The following is a 22,961-nucleotide window of genomic DNA, read 5'->3' on the forward strand; positions in this document are numbered from 1 at the left end:
GAGGGACTGAGAAGGGGCCAGGCCCAAAGCTGCAAAACCGCCGGCTTGGGGTGCCAAATTTGACCCCCTACCTGGGAGAGAAGGTCTGCCCTGATTGGCAGGGCCCACGGCTGGCCGTGAACCAGACGGAGAAGTGTGGGGAACCAATGTCTCCTGGGCCACTTGGGGACTACCAACAACACCCTGTAGCGGCCCTGAGCCACCCGGTTGAGCAACTGAGGAATCAGAGGGAACGGCGGAAAAGCGTATAACAACCCTTCCGGCCATTCGTGAGACAGCACATCCAGCCCCAGGGGGCCCCCCTGACCTTCCAGGGAGAACCACATGCTGCAGTGGGTTGTCGCTGCCGATGCAAACAGGTCGGCCCGAGCCCTGCCGAACCGAATCCACAAGAGGGTCACCACCTCCGGGTGGAGCCTCCACTCTCCTGGGGGAGGACCGGTCCTGGACAGGAGGTCTGCGGCCTGATTCGCAACTCCCGGAAGGAAGACTGCCCTGAGTGAGGCCAGATGTTGATGAGCCCAACACAGAAGGTCCTGTGCCACCTGGAGGCAACGCAGAGACCGTGTCCCTCCCTGGTGATTTATATAATACACTGTGGCAGAGCTGTCCGTCCTGACCAAAATATGTCTGCCCCGCAGGAAAGGAAGTAGAGCGACCAGGGCAAGGTGAACTGCTCGTAATTCCAGGACGTTGATGTGCTCGCCATCCCAGGGCGGCACCCAACGCCCTCGCACCATCCTGCCCTCCCAGACTGCCCCCCAACCTGTGAGGGAGGCATCCGTGGTCACCACCGACCTCCTCGATGGGACATTCCCAAGCGGAACTTCCATGTCGTCGTGCCATCATCGCCGCCGACATGGAAGCGCCAACATCCCTTGTCAGTTGAGAGTGGGTGACAAGAGCAGAGTCAATCAGGCCCATGGTGTCTCTGTCATCCGGATTGGCCGTTCTCCGAAGGGCTGCCAACAGAATAGCCAGAGCATTCCCAGAACGGGCTGCCCGTGTGGCCGCATTATATGTTCGACACACCAGTCAATCAGTCTTTTCACACTCTTTTACTGGACAGTGCGGGTTTGTAGTCACACGCTCCGGCCCTAGGGAGGTCAGGGCCGCCATTTCCCGCTCTACTGGAGGCATATCCCCTAACCCAGCCTCTGGATCATACTGAGTCTTAGCCAACCTCCGGCAACCAGCATTAAACTGTGGAGCGCCACTGGGGGCATTCCATGTCTTCTTGAGCATCTGTAAATAGTCCCCTGCCACAGGGACAGAGACAGGTCGTTGAGAAGGCTGGGACTGTGAAATACCTGCCCAAACCCCCTCCACCGGGGCAGGAGCCTCCTCCGGAACGTCAAGCCCCACAATTTTTGCTGCACTCAGCACTCTGGAAATGACGTCTGTGGGCGAGAGGTCCCCCTCCTCCTCTGCGGTGCTGCGACTGGACGCCACCTCAGGGTGAGTGGACCTAGGCCGGTCTGATGCAACAGCACCCTCAGACAGATCTGCCAAAAGCACATTCAATGACCATTCGACCTCGACACAAGGACAGTCCAAAATACTGTTCCTGCGCAGTGCTGCCCCCATTTGCATACTCCTTCATTCATGAGGTTTTCAAAATAAAGTAAAGTAAATACTCGTTTAATCTAACTCCATTTAAAAATAACTTTACTCTTTAAAAGTTAAAAGTTAATCAATCATTTAAAATATAAACATTTTAAGAATCAATTCTATTGTTAAGAAATCTGGAATCAGTCTTAGTTCAGTGATGGTATAGATTATTAAAACCAGTACAGTACAGTTCAAAAACAGCGGGCCGAATCCGGCCTGCCGAACCTTCCAATCCGGCCCGCGACTGAGATCTAATAGTTAACAAGTAGCTATTATATTATATTTCTCGGTCTCTGTTGGTGTGCGCCTGTAAGTCAATGCGCTGGGACACGGAGACACACGTTCAAAGTGTTAAGTGTGCGCCTGTAAGTCAATGCGCTGGGATAAGGAAACGCACGCGGTACCCAAAGCACCGTGCATGAAAGTTTAGGGAGCTGACTGGACTGCAGGGTTTTCTCTGCCTGTCGGTAGAGGCGAGCTGGGTGATTTTGTCCGCCGCCTTGGTTAAACCGGGTGTGCACGGGCGGGCCGTTCAGGTGTAGCATCTTTTGCGCACTCAAACCAGTGTAGATGCAGTGTAGATGCGCGTCATGCGTGCTCACAACCCAAAAACGATGCGGTAGCAGCGCGTGTTTGATGCCACGCGGTTGTTTTTTTGTGCACGTCCTGGCGCACAGCTGCGCGGACCTGCTTCTCCCTCCGGTGTTGTGTCCCGGTTCCCCCTCGGCCTGTGTCTCTCCTACTGTTTCCCACTGAGCTCTGCCCGTGTGTGGAAAAACGTCGCCTCCGAGATGTAGAATGTGTATTATAGAAGAGAAACACTGACTACTCAGGACTACTGACTTGTATCATCAGAACCGATTGTCAGCCTCCTTTCATATTTAGGCTGAAAATCACAGGGCAAGTCAGCAGTGTAAAGCTCCAGCATGTGGGAGTATCTGAAAGTCCAGCGGTCAAGATTTTTCATTTTATATCATACCAAACACAAAAGATATGTATAAATGAAAATTATGAGCTTACAGGTAAAATAGTATATAAACAAATAAATTATTAGGCAAAAAGGTGAATTTAATTTCAATCTTGGCCTATTTGGATGTCCGGCCCCCAAGTTGTCTGTTGAGAAAGATTCTGGCCCTTCAACAAATATAGTTGATGACCCCTGCACTACTGTCTGTCCCATAGAAGAACATGACAGCAGCAGCCTGTCAGTCAGCAACAGGAGGACTCTCCTTTGTATTAGAATTTGAAAAATATAAATAATCGTTTTTTTTCACCACCCCTAATATCGGATCAATATCGGTATCGGGCCGATATTGAAGGAATATCGGAATTGCAATATCGGTATCGTATCGAAAGTGAAAAAGTGGTATCGGAACATCCCTAAGTGGATTCAGTATTCTGCTGATCCCCAAAAATCCGGATTCAGTATCCAAACTTTAAGTACTTTCAATGACCCATATGTATTCATGCTTTAAAATGGTGCCAACTTTTTGTGCTGACTTTTTTCAGCAATTCAAAACCTTTCAAGTAACTCAAGGATTCACAGGAACCATGTATATCTATAGTTTGTTATGCTTAAAGCCGTGGTAACTGCTTAAATTATTACATCACATTAGAGATGCAATTGTTTTGGGGAGAGGGAGGAGCAAGATGAAGCAGCTTTATGATCCAGAACTTTGGCCAAAGCTGCCAGAGCTCCTAAGCCTCTCCTCTCCTCTCCCTGGTTATGGAGACCCTAGAAGAATCTGAACTTTGCTTTCCCGAGCTCGTGAACACCTCATGCAAGAAGCCTTTGCAGCAACATGCTGAGACCACTTTCCTCTATATCCTGCTGTCCTGCATCTCTTTGCTCACTGTGGCTCTCAACCTGCTGGTCGTCATCTCTATCTCCCACTACAGGCATGAATTTACAAATATAGCCTAAAATACTTATTATTTTTCATTCACAATTATTGGTTACAGAGTTGGCTTTTGAATATAGCTATTGATTCATAGCACATTTTTAGAAATATATTGAATGTATTTAATTTTGGATTACGAGTACAACAACCAACTTTCTTATTTTTACATCAGTTAATCCATTCATCATGGAAATAATGTAGACAGTAAAGAATAATTCTTACATGTGCTGCACCTGTTGTGCTCTAAGCTTTTTGACAGATACTGTTGTGTCTATGCACTGTTTATTTGACTATTCAAACAGCTGCAGTTAATAACTTGTTTTCAGGACTTTTACAACTGCTAGATTAATTGTATGCTGAACAAAGATATTCTTTCTCTACAGACAGCTCCACACCTCCACCAACCTCCTCCTCCTCTCTCTAGCTGTGGCAGACTTTCTTGTGGGCTTTCTGCTGATGCCGATTCAAATCCTCCTCAAACAGGGCTGCTGGGTTTTAGGGAACATAATATGTGGACTATTTTACTATGCCTCTTTTATCTTAACATCTGTCTCAGTAGGAAACATGGTTCTCATATCAGTTGACCGATATGTGGCCATTTGTGAGCCTTTGCTTTACCCTACTAAGGTCACTCAGAATAGAGTTAAAATTAGTGTTTGTCTATGTTGGGCCTGTTCCGTGTTGTATAATGGTGTGATTGTAAATGCCTTCCTGAAATATCCAGATTCATATCATACTTGCTATGGAGAATGTGTGGCTGTTATTGACTTCATAACAGGAGCTGTTGATGTCTTGCTGACCTTTATTGGCCCCATTACAGTAATCATAGTCCTGTATATGAAAGTCTTTGTAGTGGCAGTGTCTCAGGCTCGAACAATGAGGTCTCACATTACAACTGTCACACTCCAAGGTTCAGTTCATATGACGGCTAATAAGTCTGAGAGAAAAGCAGCCAGGACTCTTGGTGTTGTTGTGGTTGTGTTTCTAATCTGTTTCTGCCCTTACTTTTATCCCTCGTTCGCCGGCCAGGACGTGTCAACGGATGTGGCATTTTCAGTTTTTGGGGTCTGGCTGCTTTATTGTAACTCCTGTCTAAATCCAATGATTTATGCTTTTTTCTATCCCTGGTTTAGAAAGTCAGTTAAACTCATTGTAACACTTCAGATATTCCACCCTGGCTCCTGTGATGCCAACATATTGTAGACAACCTAAAGCTCCTGTTATGTCACTAGTCAGCTGTGAGCTAAATGAGCCCCAGAACAAAGGGTAAAACGGTGAAGAATAGAACTTGGCAGTAACTGATGAGCTTCATTTGTTAGGATTCTTTTTTTACGCTGGAAATAAAGACCATGGTTCTTTCAGCATGTTTTTTTTTTGCTTTTTTTAATCAAAGTGGAAATATTGATCATGTCTTTTGAGTCCCTGAATTCAATAACCTTATCTGGATGAAAACTGATTTTCTAAAATGTCAATGTTGTGAAATGATTTATGCCTAGTTAATAAAACTAATCCATGTCAAAACTGGCAAACTACTTAATGTTGTTGAAGTTGCCTATTTTGTTGATAATTTGAGTGATTCATTGACCAGTAACCAGTGCACAAACATGTGGGGAAAAAAATCAAAAATCATAAAGTCATACATTTACTTTTACATGATATGTGAATGATTCATTATGTTCTATTCTCTTCTAGTCTATATTCTATTTTATTTATTGCTTATGGTCTACTTGACAATCGATACTGGTCATATCTTTTTAGATTTAATTTGAATAATTGATGTTATCCATGGACAGATAAAAAAAAAAAATTAATAGGCTGCTGTTTCAGCACAGAGTTGAGCTGTACTTGCATGTGTACTCATATTATACAAGTGGAAATGAAAATTATTTTACAGCCTATTCCCACATAATTGCACAAGCTGTTTGTGCTTGATTTGAGAATTATCTGACTCTCTTGTCAGGTTTTCATACTATCTAATATCATTGGTATATGAAGTTTTATGACCACATGTATCTATACAGCAACCAGGGCCTAATTTGGAATAGATAAAAGAGTAGAATGCAATGTCCTGTAATATACAGCACATGTGACCAGTAGAACCAACACTGTTTCATTAGCTTGATGAAAACACACATTGGAAGCCTTAAAAGACATGATTGAAATTAAGAGGACATATTATTATTATTGTATGCATTTTGTGCATAATTAATATTTAATGCACTCAGTCAGGAGGAAATTGATGTTTTGGTCCGGGAGGTCCAAGTTCATTGTGGCCGAATATATGGTAACACGAACAGACTTCCCAGGACTGATGAAGGAAAAGTAGTCTAGGAGGAGGTTACTAATGCCCTGATACACTGAGAACCGTTGCCCACTGTCAAAAAAAAAACAGACCCATTTCCCACTAATAAACACACTCACAAACCTATTTAAACCCCCTGTAACAAAGATACTGTAAGTAGTGTGCACAGATCACAACATGAACAAATAACATGCATAACAGGGATGAAATCAGAAGCATCTCTGCGTAAAGGACACATTGTTGAGCGTTTCTCTTTTTCTCTTTTCTTTTGAATTTTCTGAGATGATACATGCAGAATATGCTCACTATCATTTGTGGTTGGCTGAGAGAGAACATAGTTTGGTTTTAGTTTTTCATAGTTTGCATTACGTTTTCATCTGTGTTAATTCAGTCAGGCCGAGTTTCCATTACACATGCCAACCAGATGTGACAAGACAATCGATATAGATATAAATTTATATGCTGATTCAGATAGTTACAATAGTGGTTGCTGTTGAAATGTGCCTGACATTCTGGAAAGCTGCCTGTGAGGTTTTGGTGAGGTGAGCGCACTGTGCACCACTCAGCCAAATTACCACTAGACCGGCTACACTCCGCCTTGGGCCGAGAGTAGACCAGGTTGGAGTCTGCGCCACAAAATTAGAGCCCAATCACTGTTGAATGTGTTACTGACTCATATTGATACTGCTCAGTATTGTATCAATGTTTTTACCCTTTATTCCATATGATAATTATGCAAACAAATATTAAGAACACATCTTTACATTAAATTACTTAAAAGAAACACAACCCGCAGAAGCAAATCACTAAATTATTGTGCAGGAATTCGATTAATGTGCCAGTACTCTCAAGCTGAACTAAGAACTAACAGCTCTAACACCATGGTCTTTATTTTAGGTAAGACGCCCTTGTATAAGAAGCAGATAAAAGTGGCGATTTTTTCTTCTTTTTTTTTAATAATGATCATATCACAAAGTCCTGAAGCTAAGTCGGGCATTGCAGGCAACCCTAACAGATAGGCTTTATGTCTTGACATCAAAATAAAATTCATAAAACAGACAGATTTACATGTCAATTTGTATCCAATCATCTAAAACATTTCTACGACCGATGGGATTATTTCAATTTGATATATTAACACTAACAACTTCACTTTCTACATTAAACTGGCCAGACTGGAGCCAGGCTGCAGTATCTGGAGAGTTAGAATGTGTTTAATAGCTTTTCTGAACCAGGGGTAGAAAAAAACATAGATCACAGGGTTCAGACAGGAATTGAAATACACCAGCCAAATTTCAATAGGTGCAGATGCAGCCCCTACCAAATTGCTCTCAGCTGCAACAGCAAAACAATAATATGGACAGGAGCACAGAAGAAACACAGCTACTACAATACCAAGTGTCCTCGCTGCTTTGATCTCAGATTTCTTAGCTTTCACAGACTGAAGAGTGACAGCAGCAATCTGAGAGCGCATGGCACGAGCCTGAGTCACAGCCACCACAAACACTCGCAGATATAGAACTGTAATGATTAAAATTGGGCCTAAAAAGGTAACAACAAGGTCAACAGCTCCTTCAATGTAGCTAACTACAACTATACATGCTCCATAACAGGCGTTATACTTGCCTGGATGTTTTAAAAAATCCCTTAGTATCCAACTGCTGTGCACAGCAGAACATATCCAACACAGACAAACACAGTACTGAACGCTTCTCAGAGTAACTTTGGTGGAGTAAAACATGGGGTCACAAATAGCAATGTAGCGGTCAACTGATATGAGCACCATGCTTCCTACTGAAACACTGACAACGAGGAATCCTAAAAAGTAATGTACACCACACATAAAATCACCCAGCATCCAACAGCCTTCATTCTGGAGAAGTAGAACTGGCATCTGGAGGAGACCCACAACAAAGTCTGCAACAGCCAGAGAGAGGAGGAGGAGGTTGGTGGTGGTGTGGAGCTGCCTGAAAAGAGAGAACATCGACACCGAACACACTGTTACATGCAGCAGTTATAGAAATACGTGTTAATGGTAGTTCTAAAACCAGCAGTATAAATTGTTCTCTAACATGGCTTAAGTATGACAAATTAGCCCTACACATGAGCAGGCATTGTTATCAATTATTAACCTAAAATGTTACATTTTGTTGCCTAGCTAAGAAAATAAACATATCGTTGACCAAATATTATCTCTGCCTGAAGTGGGAGATAGAAATGATGACCAGCAGGTTCAGAACCACAGTAAGCAGAGTGATGAGGGACAGCAGACTGTAAGTGAGCATGGCCTCCGAGTGAGGATGCATCATCTTCCTGCAGGAGTTGTTGAGCTGGGGAAAACAGAGATCAGATTCCTCTAGGGCCTCCATATTCAGAGAAAGGAGAGGCTGCTTTCTGAATAAAACTTCATCATACAGCCAATTTATCTCTTTCCTTCCTCCCCGCCCATGTTTCTTTCTATCTATCTATCTATCTATCTATCTATCTATCTATCTATCTATCTATCTATCTATCTATCTATCTATCTATGGAACAGCATCCTTCAGAGGCCAAACATTACACTGCAACACGCAATGCCTGCAAAAACTAAAATACTAATACAACCTTTCAGACCACAACTCTTCAATTCCTCATCTACAAACAGGACACAAGTTCACCTAAATACGTTTTTGTCAACAATGACAATGCAGTCCAAAGTTATCAGATGATCAGACTTGAAGTACTCTAAGCAAATCATCATACTATGTTTAAACCAAAACGTAAAAAGTATAATATTATGATGAATATAAAAGAGTGAAGTTACAGTACATTTATTAGTGGAGAAGCAAATAGCTACTGTCTTACCTTACAATAACTCTTAATCCAGAGCGGATGACAGGCTTACAAAATGTTTGTCTTCTTAACGGAAAAAGTTGACCTCACATGCACTTTCACAGGAAATATCTTCTGTCAATCAGGGAATTTATGAAGCTCCAACAAGGCAAAAAAGATGAACAAACAATACATTGCATTAATTACAACTGATAAACTATCACAATTTTTATTTTGAAGTTAACACACCCTTATTTCACAGTGAATAACTGTACACCGTGTAAGCATAGTTTCTGCGTCTGGTCTATTTTGTGTGCGAGCCGCGAGTGATCGTGTCAAGCCGGGCAGGAAGTCAATTAATAAACTACGAGAGAATCCGGTCAATTTTAAAAATTAAAACAACTTTCAAAATAAAACACTGCGATTGACAACAGTGTTTCCCATACATTCATTTATCCGTGACTCTGCCTAGGGTGCAGAGAGGCCTGGTTAGCTGATTTTATAGCTATATTGTTTAGGTGAGCTTACAAACTCCCATGCATACATTTAACACTTTTGTCAGTCATTTCAACTCCTATAGGCTACATTGCAACAACATGAAATGTTTATTAACACAGTGAAAAAATGGATATTCACCCTTTAATTTTCCTGGTGATCCTTTGAGTCAAGAAAGTAAAATAATACCCATGTTTTGTAAAACTCAGTTATGGTAGCTACCATGTTGTTGGCGCGCATGTTGGAGCTCATTTGAATCCTCATGAAAAGTGTTTTCTCAGTACTCACGGATCCTTGGAAATTCAGAAACGGTTAGCAGCAGGTTCCTCAAACCCTCTGTTCAGAGTAGAAGTGTGAGATGAGATGGAGATGAGATGGCGGCAGCGTGAAGTCCTGAGCTCCCTCAGCAGCAGCAGCATGGTGGCAGCAGGCTGGCAGGCGTGTAGGCACACTATGCAGAAATTCACAACTCTAATAAACTCTACTATTCATTCCCATAAACGTTTGTATTGTCACCAGTTCACATAATGTCCATACTCACTCAGAAATCCCGGCACAAAATATTCTCCCACACACACAGTCTCCTTCTCCTGCTAGCGGGACGAGGCTAACTAACTAGCACTGATACACAACAGAAAATGGCGTCGCCGACCTTTAGTATGATTTCCGGGCTGAAACAGCTCCAAACATGGCTCACTCTTACATTTTCTACCCGATACCACACAGGTAAAACCTCCGGCTTTTAGTTTCAGTAGAAATAATAACTTTAAACACTTTCAAACGCTTACAACTAGCTCTTACTTTGTCGTTTTTCTTTTCCTCGTTTTTCTCCAGACATTAGCTTGAGCCTCGTCTCGTGCTTTTTTTTAGTCCCGCCCCCTTCCCGCTGGTTACCCAAATAAACAGAGGAAACGACAAGAGACGTTCAAAAACCATTAAGAGCATAGGAAATTTAAGGATCATCCCGAAATAAGCACCACATATACATTTCTCCACATTAATGATAACTTCTTTCACAACAGCAGTAATTTAACGGTAATATTTCAAAATATCACTGCATATTTGTTAATTGAATACATGTTTAAAGGTGTTCAGAGAAGAAAATTGAATTTGAGCCCACTGTGCGTCTTAACCCTCTATGGTACCATGTTGCCCTCAGGCAACATACCACTTTTTGGCCTGTCACATCTCCACAATTTATCCCATTTAATGCTGTAATACTTTAAAAAAGAGAGGAGACCTTAGAGAACCAATAACAATGCTTTAATTTATCACATGACTTTCAAGAAGCCATACTGAAACCCTTTTTTGCAGACTTTTTCAAAGGAAACAGGTTTGTCATTTTGCTCCACTAAAACGGTCTGAAAACATAACTTCCTGGCCCTTTTTCATCTGGAAAAAAATATATTTACACTAATAGATTAGTAAAGTTTAATTTTTAATAGTTCCATGCAATTTATTTACTTATTAAATAATGGAAACTTAAAATGCACCTGTTGCCCGAAAGCAACAACGTACCATTATAGAAAATTGCAATGTTGCCTTGAGGCAACAGTGGACCATTATGGAATCAAAATTGCATTATGAGACTATGGTAGTGTGTGTTTAGGTGTAAATATAATGTTCAAAAATATATAATTCATCATAATTTTGTTTTTTATCCTTAATAAATTTGATTTTGGATGCAGTAAAGTAAACATCAGGCTATTATGATGATGATGAGGAAGATGAGAATTAGGATGAGGATGAGGCCAGTGAAGGTGAAAGTCTACAGAGACTGGTGTTTCTAATACAGTATATGATGAACCGTAATAGTACAATGTTGCCGACAGGCAACAAAGCCCAAAAACTTCCAAAAATAAATATTTTTTTTAAATTTCTTTAGATTATGTTTATTTAGTCTATTTTGAGACATGAAAACACTCCAAACATTTTTTCCCCCACTGGCATCATAATGCATACCATAGTGTAATAACTCATCTGTCAGACGATGTAGCCCAAACTTTGTGAAAAATTCTATTTTTGAGTAAATCCAGGATGAAAGTGGGGTACTTGTTCTTCGCATTGGATAATACAGGCACACGAATTATGCGTCGCGTTGCTCACGATTCATCAGCCAGTGATATTGGATCCGTCATCCGTCAATCAACACACACACACACACACACACACACACCGAGCTTGGTCTCATCCCAAACATTGAATATCCCGCCCGCTCGATAACGAACAATCACATTTGTTTTCCTTTTTCGGGTAAACTCGTGCGGCAACTCGTGGAAACTCGTAGAAGGAGGCGCGACAAACAGGACAAATGGCCATTTCTGAACACCTTTAACATTTTTACCAGGGCACTATACGCTATTAAAGGAATTGTCGGAAAGGCAGGATGTTTAAAAAAACAAAAAAATGCCATAATTTCCGACCATAGGAAGCAAGAATTGTTGGAATGATGGGACATTTGATAGAAAATTAAGTCTTGCCATAGACAATTAGAGGCCTATGTCAGACTGGCGGTTTCCCCCCGGTCAGCCGAGTACGAAAGCTTGCTCTGTTACACTGTAAATGTTTGATAATGTAAAGCTACATTCTTCAGAACCTTTGAATTACCATACGTCTGAAGCACAGAGGAAGCAAACCAGACCAGACACAATGGAGAAAAGATGAGATGTTGTGACTTTGAAAAAGGGCCAAATTGATCATCTGCATCTGCAATCAACGATTGAAGAGGCGGGGATGTGCCATCAAAAGAGGAAATTATTCAAAATGCACCTTCTCCCTCCCTCCTTCAACTGTCAAACTGTTGTATTACAGAGTCTCAGACCTAAAAGGTATGTTATCTGATTCAAATCAAGACAAGGATGATACATTGTTGCAATTTCGCAATTGGTCCGGTTTGCTGGGGCCAAACTCAAACGGTCCAAAAACTGTAAACAAAAGTCACGTGGCCACAAATGTCCTTTAGGTATTTATCATACAGTTTAAGCATAGACAATAACGTCCTCACAATTAAATTATGGAGCATTTTCTGCTTATTTCTGCTTACTGTATATCAGCAGACTTTAACACGCCATGCATATGAATGGCTGGTGAGACTGCGGTCATTATAATGAAGGCCTATATAACGCAGGCTATATTTTTTATAGTATGCGGTTTGAGCTGTGATAAACATCAGTCACCGCGGGGAGAGGCTAAAACCTACGGTCACACACCGAGGATCATTCACAACGTTATACACCCACAGCAGCAGCGATCTGATGTTCTGTATTAACTTGTAATAACCATGACCATAAAGAGGTGTACAGAGTATGTGAGCTCCTAACAGGAAACAAACATCAATCCCTAAGGGCCGTGCTTTTGGTGTTAATCAATGGTGAAGAGTATGAAGCATGAATAGAGTTAGTCCTCTCTGGATGATATAGGGGTGAAAGTAAGCCGGTACGGTCCGGTACTGCGTACCACTAAAAGATTCAGAGGCGGAACCAGGAAGATCATGAGAGAGATTAAAAAAAAAAAAAAAAAAGATGAGTAAAAAATGAAATAAATCTAATTTCACATGAATTCCCTGTGGTTTGAAATGATTTCTGTGAAATCTTCTTGGTAATTACTGCTAACACATAGTGTTAGGAGATCCCGACCCTATCAAATATCTACTTTCTGTGCGCAGCAGCGCTGCGCCCTGGGACGTCAGACACCACCTGCAAGCAACTGCAGTGTGCACACGCAGCTCGCTCGCTCCCGCAGAACGATAAACAGTTATTTATTTATGTATTAAATAAAATAGCCTAATGTTTTTTTCTTCTTCTTAAATCGTGGTATCAAATAAGTATCGAGAATCGTGGAAATTTACTAGTATTGGTATCGGTATATAAGAAAGCTCCAGCCTCGATGGCGAGACCGCAGGAATTGGCTTGGATATGTTTTTTTTTTTTTTCGTTATTATGGGGATCGACATGGTCCTGGGCCAGTGGTTAGAATGGTGGGGCCAGTGATCTTCAAAATTTCCCTTATTGTCTACTGACCCAGCCTTCGAAACGTGTACCACACGATAATGTCCCAATTAAAATCAGTAATAATAATAATGCAGAAAAAAATCACTTTTGGTAATAGTACCGGCAAGAATTTAAAACTACTTTCACCCCTGAAAAACGGAGGGCTTAACATTCATTTTCAACATATGGTATTTTAATACATATTTTCCTTAATTCTCCAGATGATGAGCTATGTAGATTCACAGAAAAAAGATGTGATTCAGTCATTCCTTAATGCTTACATGAAACTGGCCTGACTGGAGCCAGGCTGCAGTATCTGAAGTGTAACAATGTGTTTAATAGATTTTCTGAACCAGGGGTAGAAAGAGACATAGATCACAGGGTTCAGAGAGGAGTTGAAATACAACAGCCAACTCTCAAAGGCTGCAGATGACACCCCGAAGAAGTTGTTCACAGCTGCAACAGTAAGGCAATAATATGGACAGGAGCACAGAATAAATACAACTACTACAATACCCAGAGTCCTCGCTGCTTTCATTTCAGATTTCTTACTTTTTACAATTTCTGAATTCTGAAGTGTGACAGCTGCAATGTGAGAGCGCATGGCACGAGCCTGAGACACAGCCACCACAAATACTCTCAGATACAGAAGTGTGATGACTGAAATGGGGCCTAAAAAGGTCACAATGAGGTCAAACATGCCCTCAGCATCATTATTTATAACGATACACTCTCCATGACAGACTCTATACCTGTCTGGCTCTTTAAAGAAATCCCACATCATCCAAGTACTGTGAAAAGCAGAAAAAATCCAACACAGACAAACACAGAGTTGAACTCTTCTAAGAGTAACTTTGGTGGAGTATAACATGGGGTCACAAATTGCCACATAGCGGTCAACTGATATGAGCACCATGTTTCCAACTGAAACGCTGATAATGAGGAAAGCTAAAAAGTAAACCACAGCACACATAACATCACCCAGGATCCAGCAGCCTCGCATGAGAAGGATTTCAAAGGGCATCTGCATCAAACCAACAAGGAAGTCTGCAACAGCCAGAGAGAGGAGGAGGAGGTTGGTGGTGGTGTGGAGCTGCCTGAAAAGAGAGAATATCAACAGTGAGCACACTGTTACATGTAGAATTTGTACAAATAAGTGTTATGTTGGGTAATATTATTTTACATTCATCCTCTGTCCTGCAACATAAAAGAAAACACAGCATTGCAGTTGTAAGAGCAAATTTTCATAACCAGTATTCATCACAGGCCCAGACAAGAAAAAGTTACTGTCATTTACAGCTTAAGGAATGAGTCTCAGTTTTGCACGTTTTCTCGAAATCACCATAATCATGGTAATGACTCATTTTCAAAATAACAATATCTGCCATCCCATCATGGACATAAATAAGAATTGATGCCCAACTTAAAGCTATTATAATGAATCAAACTGGAACCTGTGAATCAAAAATGTTTCCATCAATAAAATGAACATTACATTCTGTTGCATTGATTGAACCAAAAAACAAACAAAAAAAACATGCAGAGAAATATTATCTCTGCCTGAAGTGGGAGATAGAGATGATGACCAACAGGTTCAGAACCACAGTGAGCACAGTGATGAGGGACAGCAGACTGAAAATGAGTGTGGCCGCAGTCAGTGAGGGCATTGTGCTCCTGCAGGAGTTGTTGAGCTGGGAAAAGCAGCGTTCATCTTCCTCCAGGGCCTCCATATTCAGAGAGAGGAGAAGCTGCTGAGCTCTGACAGCTTTCTGAATCAAACTCTTCGTCATACAGGTAATTTATATGTTTCTGTCCCCTCCTATATTCAACAGCTATCCTCTCAGAATGCTCAGTATGCCATACTGTGGCCATATCTATCGAGCTCTGTTATTGTGGTTCATGCTGCCAGGTCCAAGGCTAAGTTTCTTTTCCAGTCCAATTCTGAGGCCAACACTAGAGAACACCAGGATCAAAGGGATCCAGATTGATCAAGAACAAGCATAACTTTTCCTAAATGCACAAGTAACTTCACGAGAACATTGTGTTACATGTCTTTTCCATTGGTTGCTGGCTACAGCAGGCATGATAGCATTAGCTTACCAAGTGTTAGCTATTTTATGAGTGTACAGCAAATGTTTGTATCACTGGCTGGCTCTCTGCAAACACTGGTGTGGAGCATAACACAATGATGTGGCAAGTTGAAGAGGGCCCGGGCGGGCTTCGAACTCCAGACTCAAGGGTAACAGTCATGCGCGCTAACCACCTTTGGCCAATAGCCAGGGCGCATGATCAATTGGAGGCATAGTGACAGGACCCTCAACTGTCACATCTCTCCCCCTATTTTCACAAGCACGTCCTTGTGCTCTGCGCAGGCTGCCACACATTAGGAATCCATGGACCCACCCCAGTGCTACATGTATCCTGCCGACAATGCCAGAATGTGGCAAGGTGAAGAGGGCCCGGGCGGGCTTTGATCCGCATTGATCATGCGCGCTAACCACTTGGCCAACGGGACATCCCTTTGGCCAAGTAGCCAGGGCGCATGATCAATTGGAGGCATGGTGACAGGACCCTCAACTGTCACACTAGCATGAGCCAAATGTTAACAATGTTAACAAAACACCAAACACCAGACTCTGACATAACTTCTCATAATAAAGTAGCTGCTATTGTTTCATTGATTCATGACCGGTCCACAACAATAACTGCATATTTATCATTGTATCCAGGACAACAACAGTCTTTTAACCTTATAAGGACGAACAATTCCTAATCTGTCCATAAACTTTATAGTGGTTGTTGTGTTGCCTAAACCAAACCATGGCATAAGCTAAACGTATTACCATTACCATAAAGAGAAAAGAAGAAGAAAATAATTAAGAACATGCGTCTGTGGATTGTTATCAGAGGGTCAGGACAAATGATCTCTATAGACCTCCTCCTTTAAACTGATAAGCATTTTGGTGAAGGAGGACACAGGTTTATAGGATAGGACAGAGAAAGTCCAGTTAGGTGTTTGCTGTGGCTCAGCTATTGCTTATTGGATTTGTGATGTAGCCTAATTCATCGTGGTTTTCTATGGAGTTTTTCCTCAGTCCATGTGAGGGTCTAAGGGTAGAGGATGTTGTTATGATGCCATGTAAAGCCCATTGAGACAAACTGTTTGTAAATACGGGCTATACAAATAAAATTGCCTTGCCTTGCCTTCTAAGATGACAATGTACCAATTCTTTGGCTCTAATTGCAATTTGACAGGGTTATAATCAGAGGATTATTTCTGTTTGACTACACCCTGTTCTTCCTCTTTTAGCCTATGTTGACTTGTACGTCAAAGATTTGGCTGCTGGTTTGGTGTCTCATTCTTTGTGGGGAGTTTCGATTCAGCTGGTGTGGTAGGTATGTAGAGGGCGTGTCAGGATCATTAGGTGGGTGGTGCCCAAGCTGTTGGACTGTCCTTGTTCTGACCCTTAGCATTCAGTGCTGGGAAATCTGAACATCAATCCTTATGGGCCTTGGTTTTTAGAGTTCACCAGTGTTGAGTCCTGTTAGAGTGTGAAGCATGTAGGCATATGACATGGAGTTGGTCTTTTCTGGATGATATTTCAGGAGTATGTGCATAACCCTCTAACTGCAGGACTAGTTGTTGTTCTTTGTATTATTTCATGTGTTCAAAAGGGAGATGAGTGGGGTATGTGTTAGAATGGTAAAGGTGGATATAGTGGGCAGGCCCTACCCCCTGATTGTGTGAGGGCAATGGCCTGCCTCAGGGAACTGTGGTGGAGCCTTGTTTTAACGCATATGCTCAAATAGACTAGACTAGACTTTTGAAATATGATCTATTTTCTTCCTGTACCCTAAAACCTGGTTCTCATTCAGGACAGGGTTTTAGATAGCATTATGATATGTTATGGGTGCCCTACCAATAAGGGTTTTTATTATATAATCACCTTTTTTTATTATTATTATTTTACTTCACTCATTCAAACAAACAGACAAGTGTGTTTATAAATTCATTTTTCATTTTGCATTTCTTCAATTCAGCAGCTGTTGAACAATGTACATTCAGGTTATTGAACACAAAATAACTCTCCCTTCACAGAAATATAAGCGGTTTCGCTCAGTGCAGGGCTTTCTACATGAACCTGGCCTGACTAGAGCCAGGCTGCAGTATCTGAAGTGTAACAATGTGTTTAATAGATTTTCTGAACCAGGGGTAGAAAGAGACATAGATGACAGGGTTCAGAGAGGAGTTAAAATACAAAAGCCACAACTCAACAGCTACAGATGTTACTCTTATCGAGCTGTTCACAGCTGTTAGAGCAACACAATAAAATGGACAGGAGCAAAGAATAAACACAACAACTACAACACCCAGAGTTCTCGCTGCTTTCATTTCAGATTTCGTACTTTTTATAGTCTCTGAATGCTGAAGAGTGACCACTGCAATGTGAGCACGCATGGCACGAGCCTGAGACACAGCCACCACAAATACTCTCACATACAAAAGTGACTAAAATGGGGCCTAAAAACGTCACAAAAAGGTCAACAATTTCTTCAGCATAAATAATGATGATTGCGCACTCACCATGACAGGTTTTATACCTGTCTGGTTCTTTTAATAAATCCCTTATCATCCAACTACTGTGCACTGCAGAAAACATCCAACACAGACAAACACAATATTGAACTCCTCTCAGGGTAACTTTGGTGGAGTAAAACATGGGGTCACAAATTGCCACATAGCGGTCAACTGATATAAGAACCATGTTTCCTACTGAAACACTGACAACTAGGTGACCAAAAAAGCCATTTACAGTACACATAACATCACCCAGGATCCAGCAGCCTTCCAAGAGAAGGATTGCAGCTGGCATCTGCATGGAACCAACAAGGAAGTCTGCAACAGCCAGAGAGAGGAGGAGGAGGTTGGTGGTGGTGTGGAGCTGCCTGAAAAGAGTGAACAACAATCAACAATGAACACACTGTTACATGTAGCAGTGTTAGAAATAAGTGTTAGCAGGGGTCATACATTTACACCTATTAGCTATCTGTACTGCAACAATATATGTAAATACATTACAGCAGAAGAACATTTTCAATAAGCAGTTTGCTAATCTAACTGGAGCCTGGAAATCAAAACGTTTTCATCATTAATTCAAATGCCACATTATGTTGCATGGCATGAACTAAAAAACAGACATTTTGTCGACCATGCAGAGAAATATTATTTCTGCCTGAAGTGGGAGATAGAGATGATGACCAGCAGGTTCAAAACCACAGTGAGCACAGTGATGAAGCTCAGCAGACAGTAAATGAGTGTGGCCTCAGTCAGAAAAGACATCATCCTCCTGCAGGAATTGTTGAGCTGGGAAAAACAGAATTCAGTTTCCTCCAGTGCCTCCATATTCAGAGAGAGGAGAAGCTGCTGAGCTCTGACAGCTTTCGAAGGGAAGCTCTGTCGTACAGATCATTTATATCTTTCCCTCTCCTCCCATATTCAACTCTCATCCTCTCAGGATGCTGAGTATGTCATACTGTGGTCATATCTATCAATCTATCAAGCTTCTACCAGCTCTGTTACTGTGCTTCATGCTGCCATCCCTACTGGTTTAGTCCAAGGCTGAGTTTCTCTCCCAGTCCAACCCTGAGGCCAACACTGCTATGGTTTATGGGGAGAACTATATGTTCATCTCCAGATTGACCCATAACTAGCATAACTTCTAAATGCATAAGTAACTTGATGGGTAAATTGTGTCACATGTCTGTTTCCATTGGTTACTGGCTACAGCAGACACCAAGTGGGATAACTCAATGATGCTAGCATTAGCTAAAGGTTAGAAATGGTGACAAAATACCAAACACCAGGCTTTGACAGAATTTCTCATAAGAAAGTAGTTGTTATTGTTTCATTGAGTCATGACCAGTCCACAACCTTAACTGCATATTTATCATTGTATCCAAGACAACAACAGTCTTCTAACTAGGCCTGCACCATATCAGCAATATATCCGATGTGCGATGACACAAGTTCAATATTGCGATGATGATATGACTCATAATTAACTCATTGAGTGCCAACCACGTAATTTCTCGTTTTTCGTTCCCATGCGTTGAGTGCCAAAAACGAGATTTTACGTTTTTTGCTTTTTTTTTAAATTATGAAAATAGACACTTTAACACACCTTATGTATAAATTTGGGGACTCTACAACGAGCAGAACTGAAATAGATGACGATCAAAAACCCATGACAGCTCTGGAAGTTTTTATCATAACTCGGCTTTTGCAAACGGAGTTCTGCATGTGGATGCAGCTGCTCTGCTCTGCTCTCACCCGCGAGGCTCCAGCAGCTCGGAGCCGTAACAGTAAAGCTCTCAGCCGACAGTCCCGCCCAGTCTTCATCTCGAGCATCACCGTGTCCTCCCGCGGTAAAATGTGATGGTTTCTGGACCAAAGCAGGCCGCCGTCACCGACCCGTACCACAGAAGGACCGCGACCACCGGTGGGACTGGTGTTCCCGACCTGCTGTGGCCAAGAGACCATCGCATTCCGCAGCGAGAGGCTGTGACACGGCACGGTGCGTCTGTGTTATTGTTGATTAGTGCCCCGCCCCCCCCGCCCTCAATGGTGGTTTTGTGAATAGAACAACAATTGTTGTATATATTTATCTTATACGAGCCCTTTGATCCAGAAATACGAGTGTCAGAAGAGCGACAGGCACAAACAGAGCACCTTTCATAAAAGACGCTGTATCTCCTTTTCTAGAAAAAAAGCAGGGATTTTGGTGAAACCCAGCCAGCTTTAGCTTGACTTTTCTCAGGAACGGAGGCTCGTAGAAACAAACGGTTTCATTTGGTCATTTGAAGCATAAAGTTTCACCTTTCAAATGAGCCACAGTATGTGTTGGTGGCAATAATATAGAATACAGTGTGGCTCTTCAAAAATCGTCAAAAATGGTCTAAATTGCCGGTACACTTGACTAAAACTTTGGAAAGGAGCGCGGCACTCAATGAGTTAAGCAAATATTCAGGTGTGCATATTAACCATATAGTTTCTGCGTCTTTCTGAAAATGACTCAATACACTGTAGTACATACACCTGGCCTGTAGTGGCAATTAACACTAACACACAAATACAGCAAAAACAGAGAAGAAGCTTGGAAAGCTTGCGTGTTCTAAACAAATTCCAACCATTATAAGTTGACTAACCTTGAGAAGTTGTTTCCGTACAAATATGTTGATCGATGCCAAATCTCAGGTGCGGTAGGTATCTGAGGGACCTGACGGAAGTCTGCCGTTGTTGTTACAGTGCGTTCAGCAGTGTAGCTCAGGTTACAGGTGTGTGTGAGTGTGAAGGCATGGCGCCTGTAAATAAAACGTACTCATCACATTTCAGGCAGCCTTTTGTTATGTGTTTATCGTGCATGTTGACATCCTGATGACGATGAAAATAATAATTGTGAAGCCCTACTTCTAACCTTAAGGACGGACAACCCCTAATCCATCCATAAACCTAATATAGAAGTTGTTGTGTTGCCTAAACCAAACCATGACATGAGCTGAATGTATTATTATTACCATTACCATAAAGAGGTGTAGGGGCACTAATTCAGGACATGACACTATGGATTGTATCAGAGGGTCAGGACAAATGACCTAGACCTCCTCCTTTAAACTGACAGTCTAATAGGTGGAGGAACACAGGGGTTTATGGGATAATACAATGGAAGTCCAGTTAGCTGTTTTCTATGGCTCAACGTATTGTGTATTGGATGTGTGATGTAACACATAGTGGATATGAAGCCACAGTTTTTTAACAATCCTTTGGGCCTAATTGCATACCTTTCGACTGCAGATATTATACTTAATGGCCATTTGTACCTCATACAACTCCACTTCAAAAAAGCTGAACTATCACTTCAAGTGCACTTTTAAAAGAAGGCATATGTGCAATAGAAATGACGTTTAGGTATCAGTTTTTTCTTTTTCTTTCATAATAAATCTCTTTTAGATATTTATTTATCATTGTAACCTTTTATATACTGTATTTATTGTAAATATTGGTCAGTCTTTTTCGTTTAGTTTTTAGTGATGTTTCTGTCTTTCTGCCTTGTGTTTTCATAATTTCATTCCAGTACATGCAAATGTACTATGAATGACAATGAAATGGACTCTGACTCTGATCATACAGTACTTTTGTTTGCATTTTCTTTAATTCTGCAGATACTGAACAATGTATACTTAGCTCATTGAACAAAACATAAGAATAACTCCCACCTTCATATAAAAATAAGTAGTTTGTTCACTCAGTCTATCGCTGCCTACATTAAACTGGCCTGACTGGAGCCAGGCTGCAGTATCTGAAGTGTAACAATGTGTTTAATACATTTTCTGAACCAAGGGTAGAAAGAGACATAGATCACAGGGTTCAGAGAAGAGTTGAAATATATTATAGTATACTCAATGTTTGCAGATGGTCTAAATGAGCTGTTCACAGCTGCAAGAGCAAGGCAATGATATGGACAGTAGCAAAGAATAAACACAACTACTACAACACCCAGAGTCCTTGCTGCTTTGATTTCAGATTTGTTACTTTTTACAGTCTCTGAATGCTGAAGTGTGACAGCTGCAATGTGAGAGCGCATGGCACGGGCCTGTGACACAGCCACCACAAATACTCTCAGATACAGAATTGTGATGACTGAAATGGGGCCTAAAACGTTCACAACAAAGTCAGGAACTTCTTCAGCATAAGTATTTATGTTTGAGCACTCACCATGACAGGTTTTATACCTGTCTGGTTGTTTTAATAAATCCCTCAGTATCCAACTACTGTGAACAGCAGAAAATATCCAACACAGACAAACACAGAGTTGAACTTTTCTCAGAGTAACTTTGGTGGAGTAAAACATGGGGTCACAAATTGCCATGTATCTGTCAATTGATATGAGAACCATGTTTCCTACTGAAACACCGACAACGAAGTAACCCAAAAAGTAAGTCACAGCACACATAACATCACCCAGAAACCAGCAGCCTTCCAAGGAGAGGATTCCAACTGGCATTAGAATTGAACCAACAAGGAAGTCTGCAACAGCCAGAGAGAGGAGGAGGAGGTTGGTGGTGGTCTGGAGCTGACTGAAAAGAGAGAATATCAATAATAACACACCGTTATATATAACAGTTCTTAGAATAAGTGTTATCAGGCGTCATCATTTTACACAAATGATCTGTACTGCAACAATATACATAAATACATCACAACATTACAGCTACGATTGAGCAGTTTACTAATCTAACTGGAACCTGTAAATCAGAAATGTTTTCATCATTAATTCAAATGTCACATTATGTTGCATAGCATGAACTAAGAAACAGACATTTTGAAGGCCATGTAGATAAATATTATCTCTGCCTGAAGTGGGAGATAGAGATGATGACCATCAGGTTCAGAACCACAGTGAGCACAATGATGAGGGACAGCAGAGTGTAAATGAGTGTAGCCTCATTTGGCAGGGTTATCTTCCTGCAGGAGTTGTTGAGCTGGGAAAAACAGAATTCAGTTTCCTCCAGGACCTCCATATTCAGAGAGAGGAGAAGCTGCTGAGCTCTGACAGCTTTCTAAGGGAAGCTCTGTCATACAGATAATTTATATCTTTCCCTCTCCTCCCATATTCAACTCTCATCCTCTCAGGATGCTGAGTACGTCATACTGTACTGTGGCCCTATCCATCAAGCTTTTTCCAGCTCTTTTCCTGTGCCTCATGCTGCCATCCCTACTGGTTTATTTCAAGGCTGAGTTTCTCTCCCAGTCCAACCCTGAGGCCGACACTCAGCTATGGTTTTATCAAAATG

The 22,961-nt window shown here is 41.6% G+C and overlaps 4 protein-coding genes and 1 pseudogene across 5 annotated transcripts; 1 reads left to right on the top strand and 4 right to left on the bottom strand.

The window, feature by feature from the left end:
* Positions 1–3,292: 3,292 nt before the first annotated feature.
* LOC146965435 (trace amine-associated receptor 13c-like) lies at positions 3,293–4,715 on the top strand. 2 transcript variants are annotated; one of them, XM_085764759.1, is made up of 2 exons: positions 3,293–3,529; positions 3,879–4,715. In XM_085764759.1, the coding sequence occupies exons 1-2, from the start codon at positions 3,338–3,340 to the stop codon at positions 4,713–4,715; spliced, it is 1,029 nt and encodes a 342-aa protein (XP_085620885.1). In that variant the 5' UTR covers positions 3,293–3,337. The 2 variants fall into 2 exon arrangements, with proteins under 2 accessions (XP_085620885.1, XP_085620886.1); XM_085764760.1 differs by having other exon boundaries at positions 3,293–3,487; positions 3,896–4,715.
* A 2,086-nt stretch (positions 4,716–6,801) lies between these two features.
* On the bottom strand, positions 6,802–8,183 carry LOC146965436 (trace amine-associated receptor 13c-like). The gene is made up of 2 exons (XM_085765246.1): positions 8,014–8,183; positions 6,802–7,781 (listed from the first exon to the last, which is right to left on the bottom strand). The coding sequence occupies exons 1-2, from the start codon at positions 8,181–8,183 to the stop codon at positions 6,971–6,973; spliced, it is 981 nt and encodes a 326-aa protein (XP_085621372.1). The 3' UTR covers positions 6,802–6,970.
* A 5,203-nt stretch (positions 8,184–13,386) lies between these two features.
* On the bottom strand, positions 13,387–14,866 carry LOC146965437 (trace amine-associated receptor 13c-like). Its single transcript, XM_085765880.1, has 2 exons — positions 14,670–14,866; positions 13,387–14,206 (listed from the first exon to the last, which is right to left on the bottom strand). Exons 1-2 carry the CDS (start codon positions 14,837–14,839, stop codon positions 13,387–13,389), a joined length of 990 nt encoding a protein of 329 aa, XP_085622006.1. The 5' UTR covers positions 14,840–14,866.
* Positions 14,867–17,241: 2,375 nt separating this feature from the next.
* Positions 17,242–18,513, bottom strand: LOC146965438 (trace amine-associated receptor 13c-like; annotated as a pseudogene).
* A 2,914-nt stretch (positions 18,514–21,427) lies between these two features.
* Positions 21,428–22,688, bottom strand: LOC146965439 (trace amine-associated receptor 13c-like). The gene is made up of 2 exons (XM_085766067.1): positions 22,522–22,688; positions 21,428–22,244 (listed from the first exon to the last, which is right to left on the bottom strand). Exons 1-2 carry the CDS (start codon positions 22,686–22,688, stop codon positions 21,428–21,430), a joined length of 984 nt encoding a protein of 327 aa, XP_085622193.1.
* Positions 22,689–22,961: the final 273 nt, after the last annotated feature.

Source organism: Trachurus japonicus, chromosome 21, assembly GCF_045865225.1.
Source record: "Trachurus japonicus isolate A0001 chromosome 21, Traja_1.0".
Classification (NCBI taxonomy): Eukaryota; Metazoa; Chordata; class Actinopteri; order Carangiformes; family Carangidae; genus Trachurus; species Trachurus japonicus.

Bases quoted from the DNA above. Each gene is read 5' to 3' on its own strand.
- LOC146965435 (XM_085764759.1), top strand. From the start codon at position 3,338: ATGGAGACCCTAGAAGAATCTGAACTTTGCTTTCCCGAGCTCGTGAAC. The intron at 3,530-3,878 runs GCCTAAAATACT...TGCTGAACAAAG, and splicing joins GGCATGAATTTACAAATATA to ATATTCTTTCTCTACAGACA.
- LOC146965436 (XM_085765246.1), bottom strand. From the start codon at position 8,183: ATGGAGGCCCTAGAGGAATCTGATCTCTGTTTTCCCCAGCTCAACAAC. The intron at 7,782-8,013 runs GCAGAGATAATA...CTCTCTTTTCAG, and splicing joins ATTTCTATCTCCCACTTCAG to GCAGCTCCACACCACCACCA.
- LOC146965437 (XM_085765880.1), bottom strand. From the start codon at position 14,839: ATGGAGGCCCTGGAGGAAGATGAACGCTGCTTTTCCCAGCTCAACAAC. The intron at 14,207-14,669 runs GCAGAGATAATA...CTCTCTTTTCAG, and splicing joins ATCTCTATCTCCCACTTCAG to GCAGCTCCACACCACCACCA.
- LOC146965439 (XM_085766067.1), bottom strand. From the start codon at position 22,688: ATGGAGGTCCTGGAGGAAACTGAATTCTGTTTTTCCCAGCTCAACAAC. The intron at 22,245-22,521 runs GCAGAGATAATA...CTCTCTTTTCAG, and splicing joins ATCTCTATCTCCCACTTCAG to TCAGCTCCAGACCACCACCA.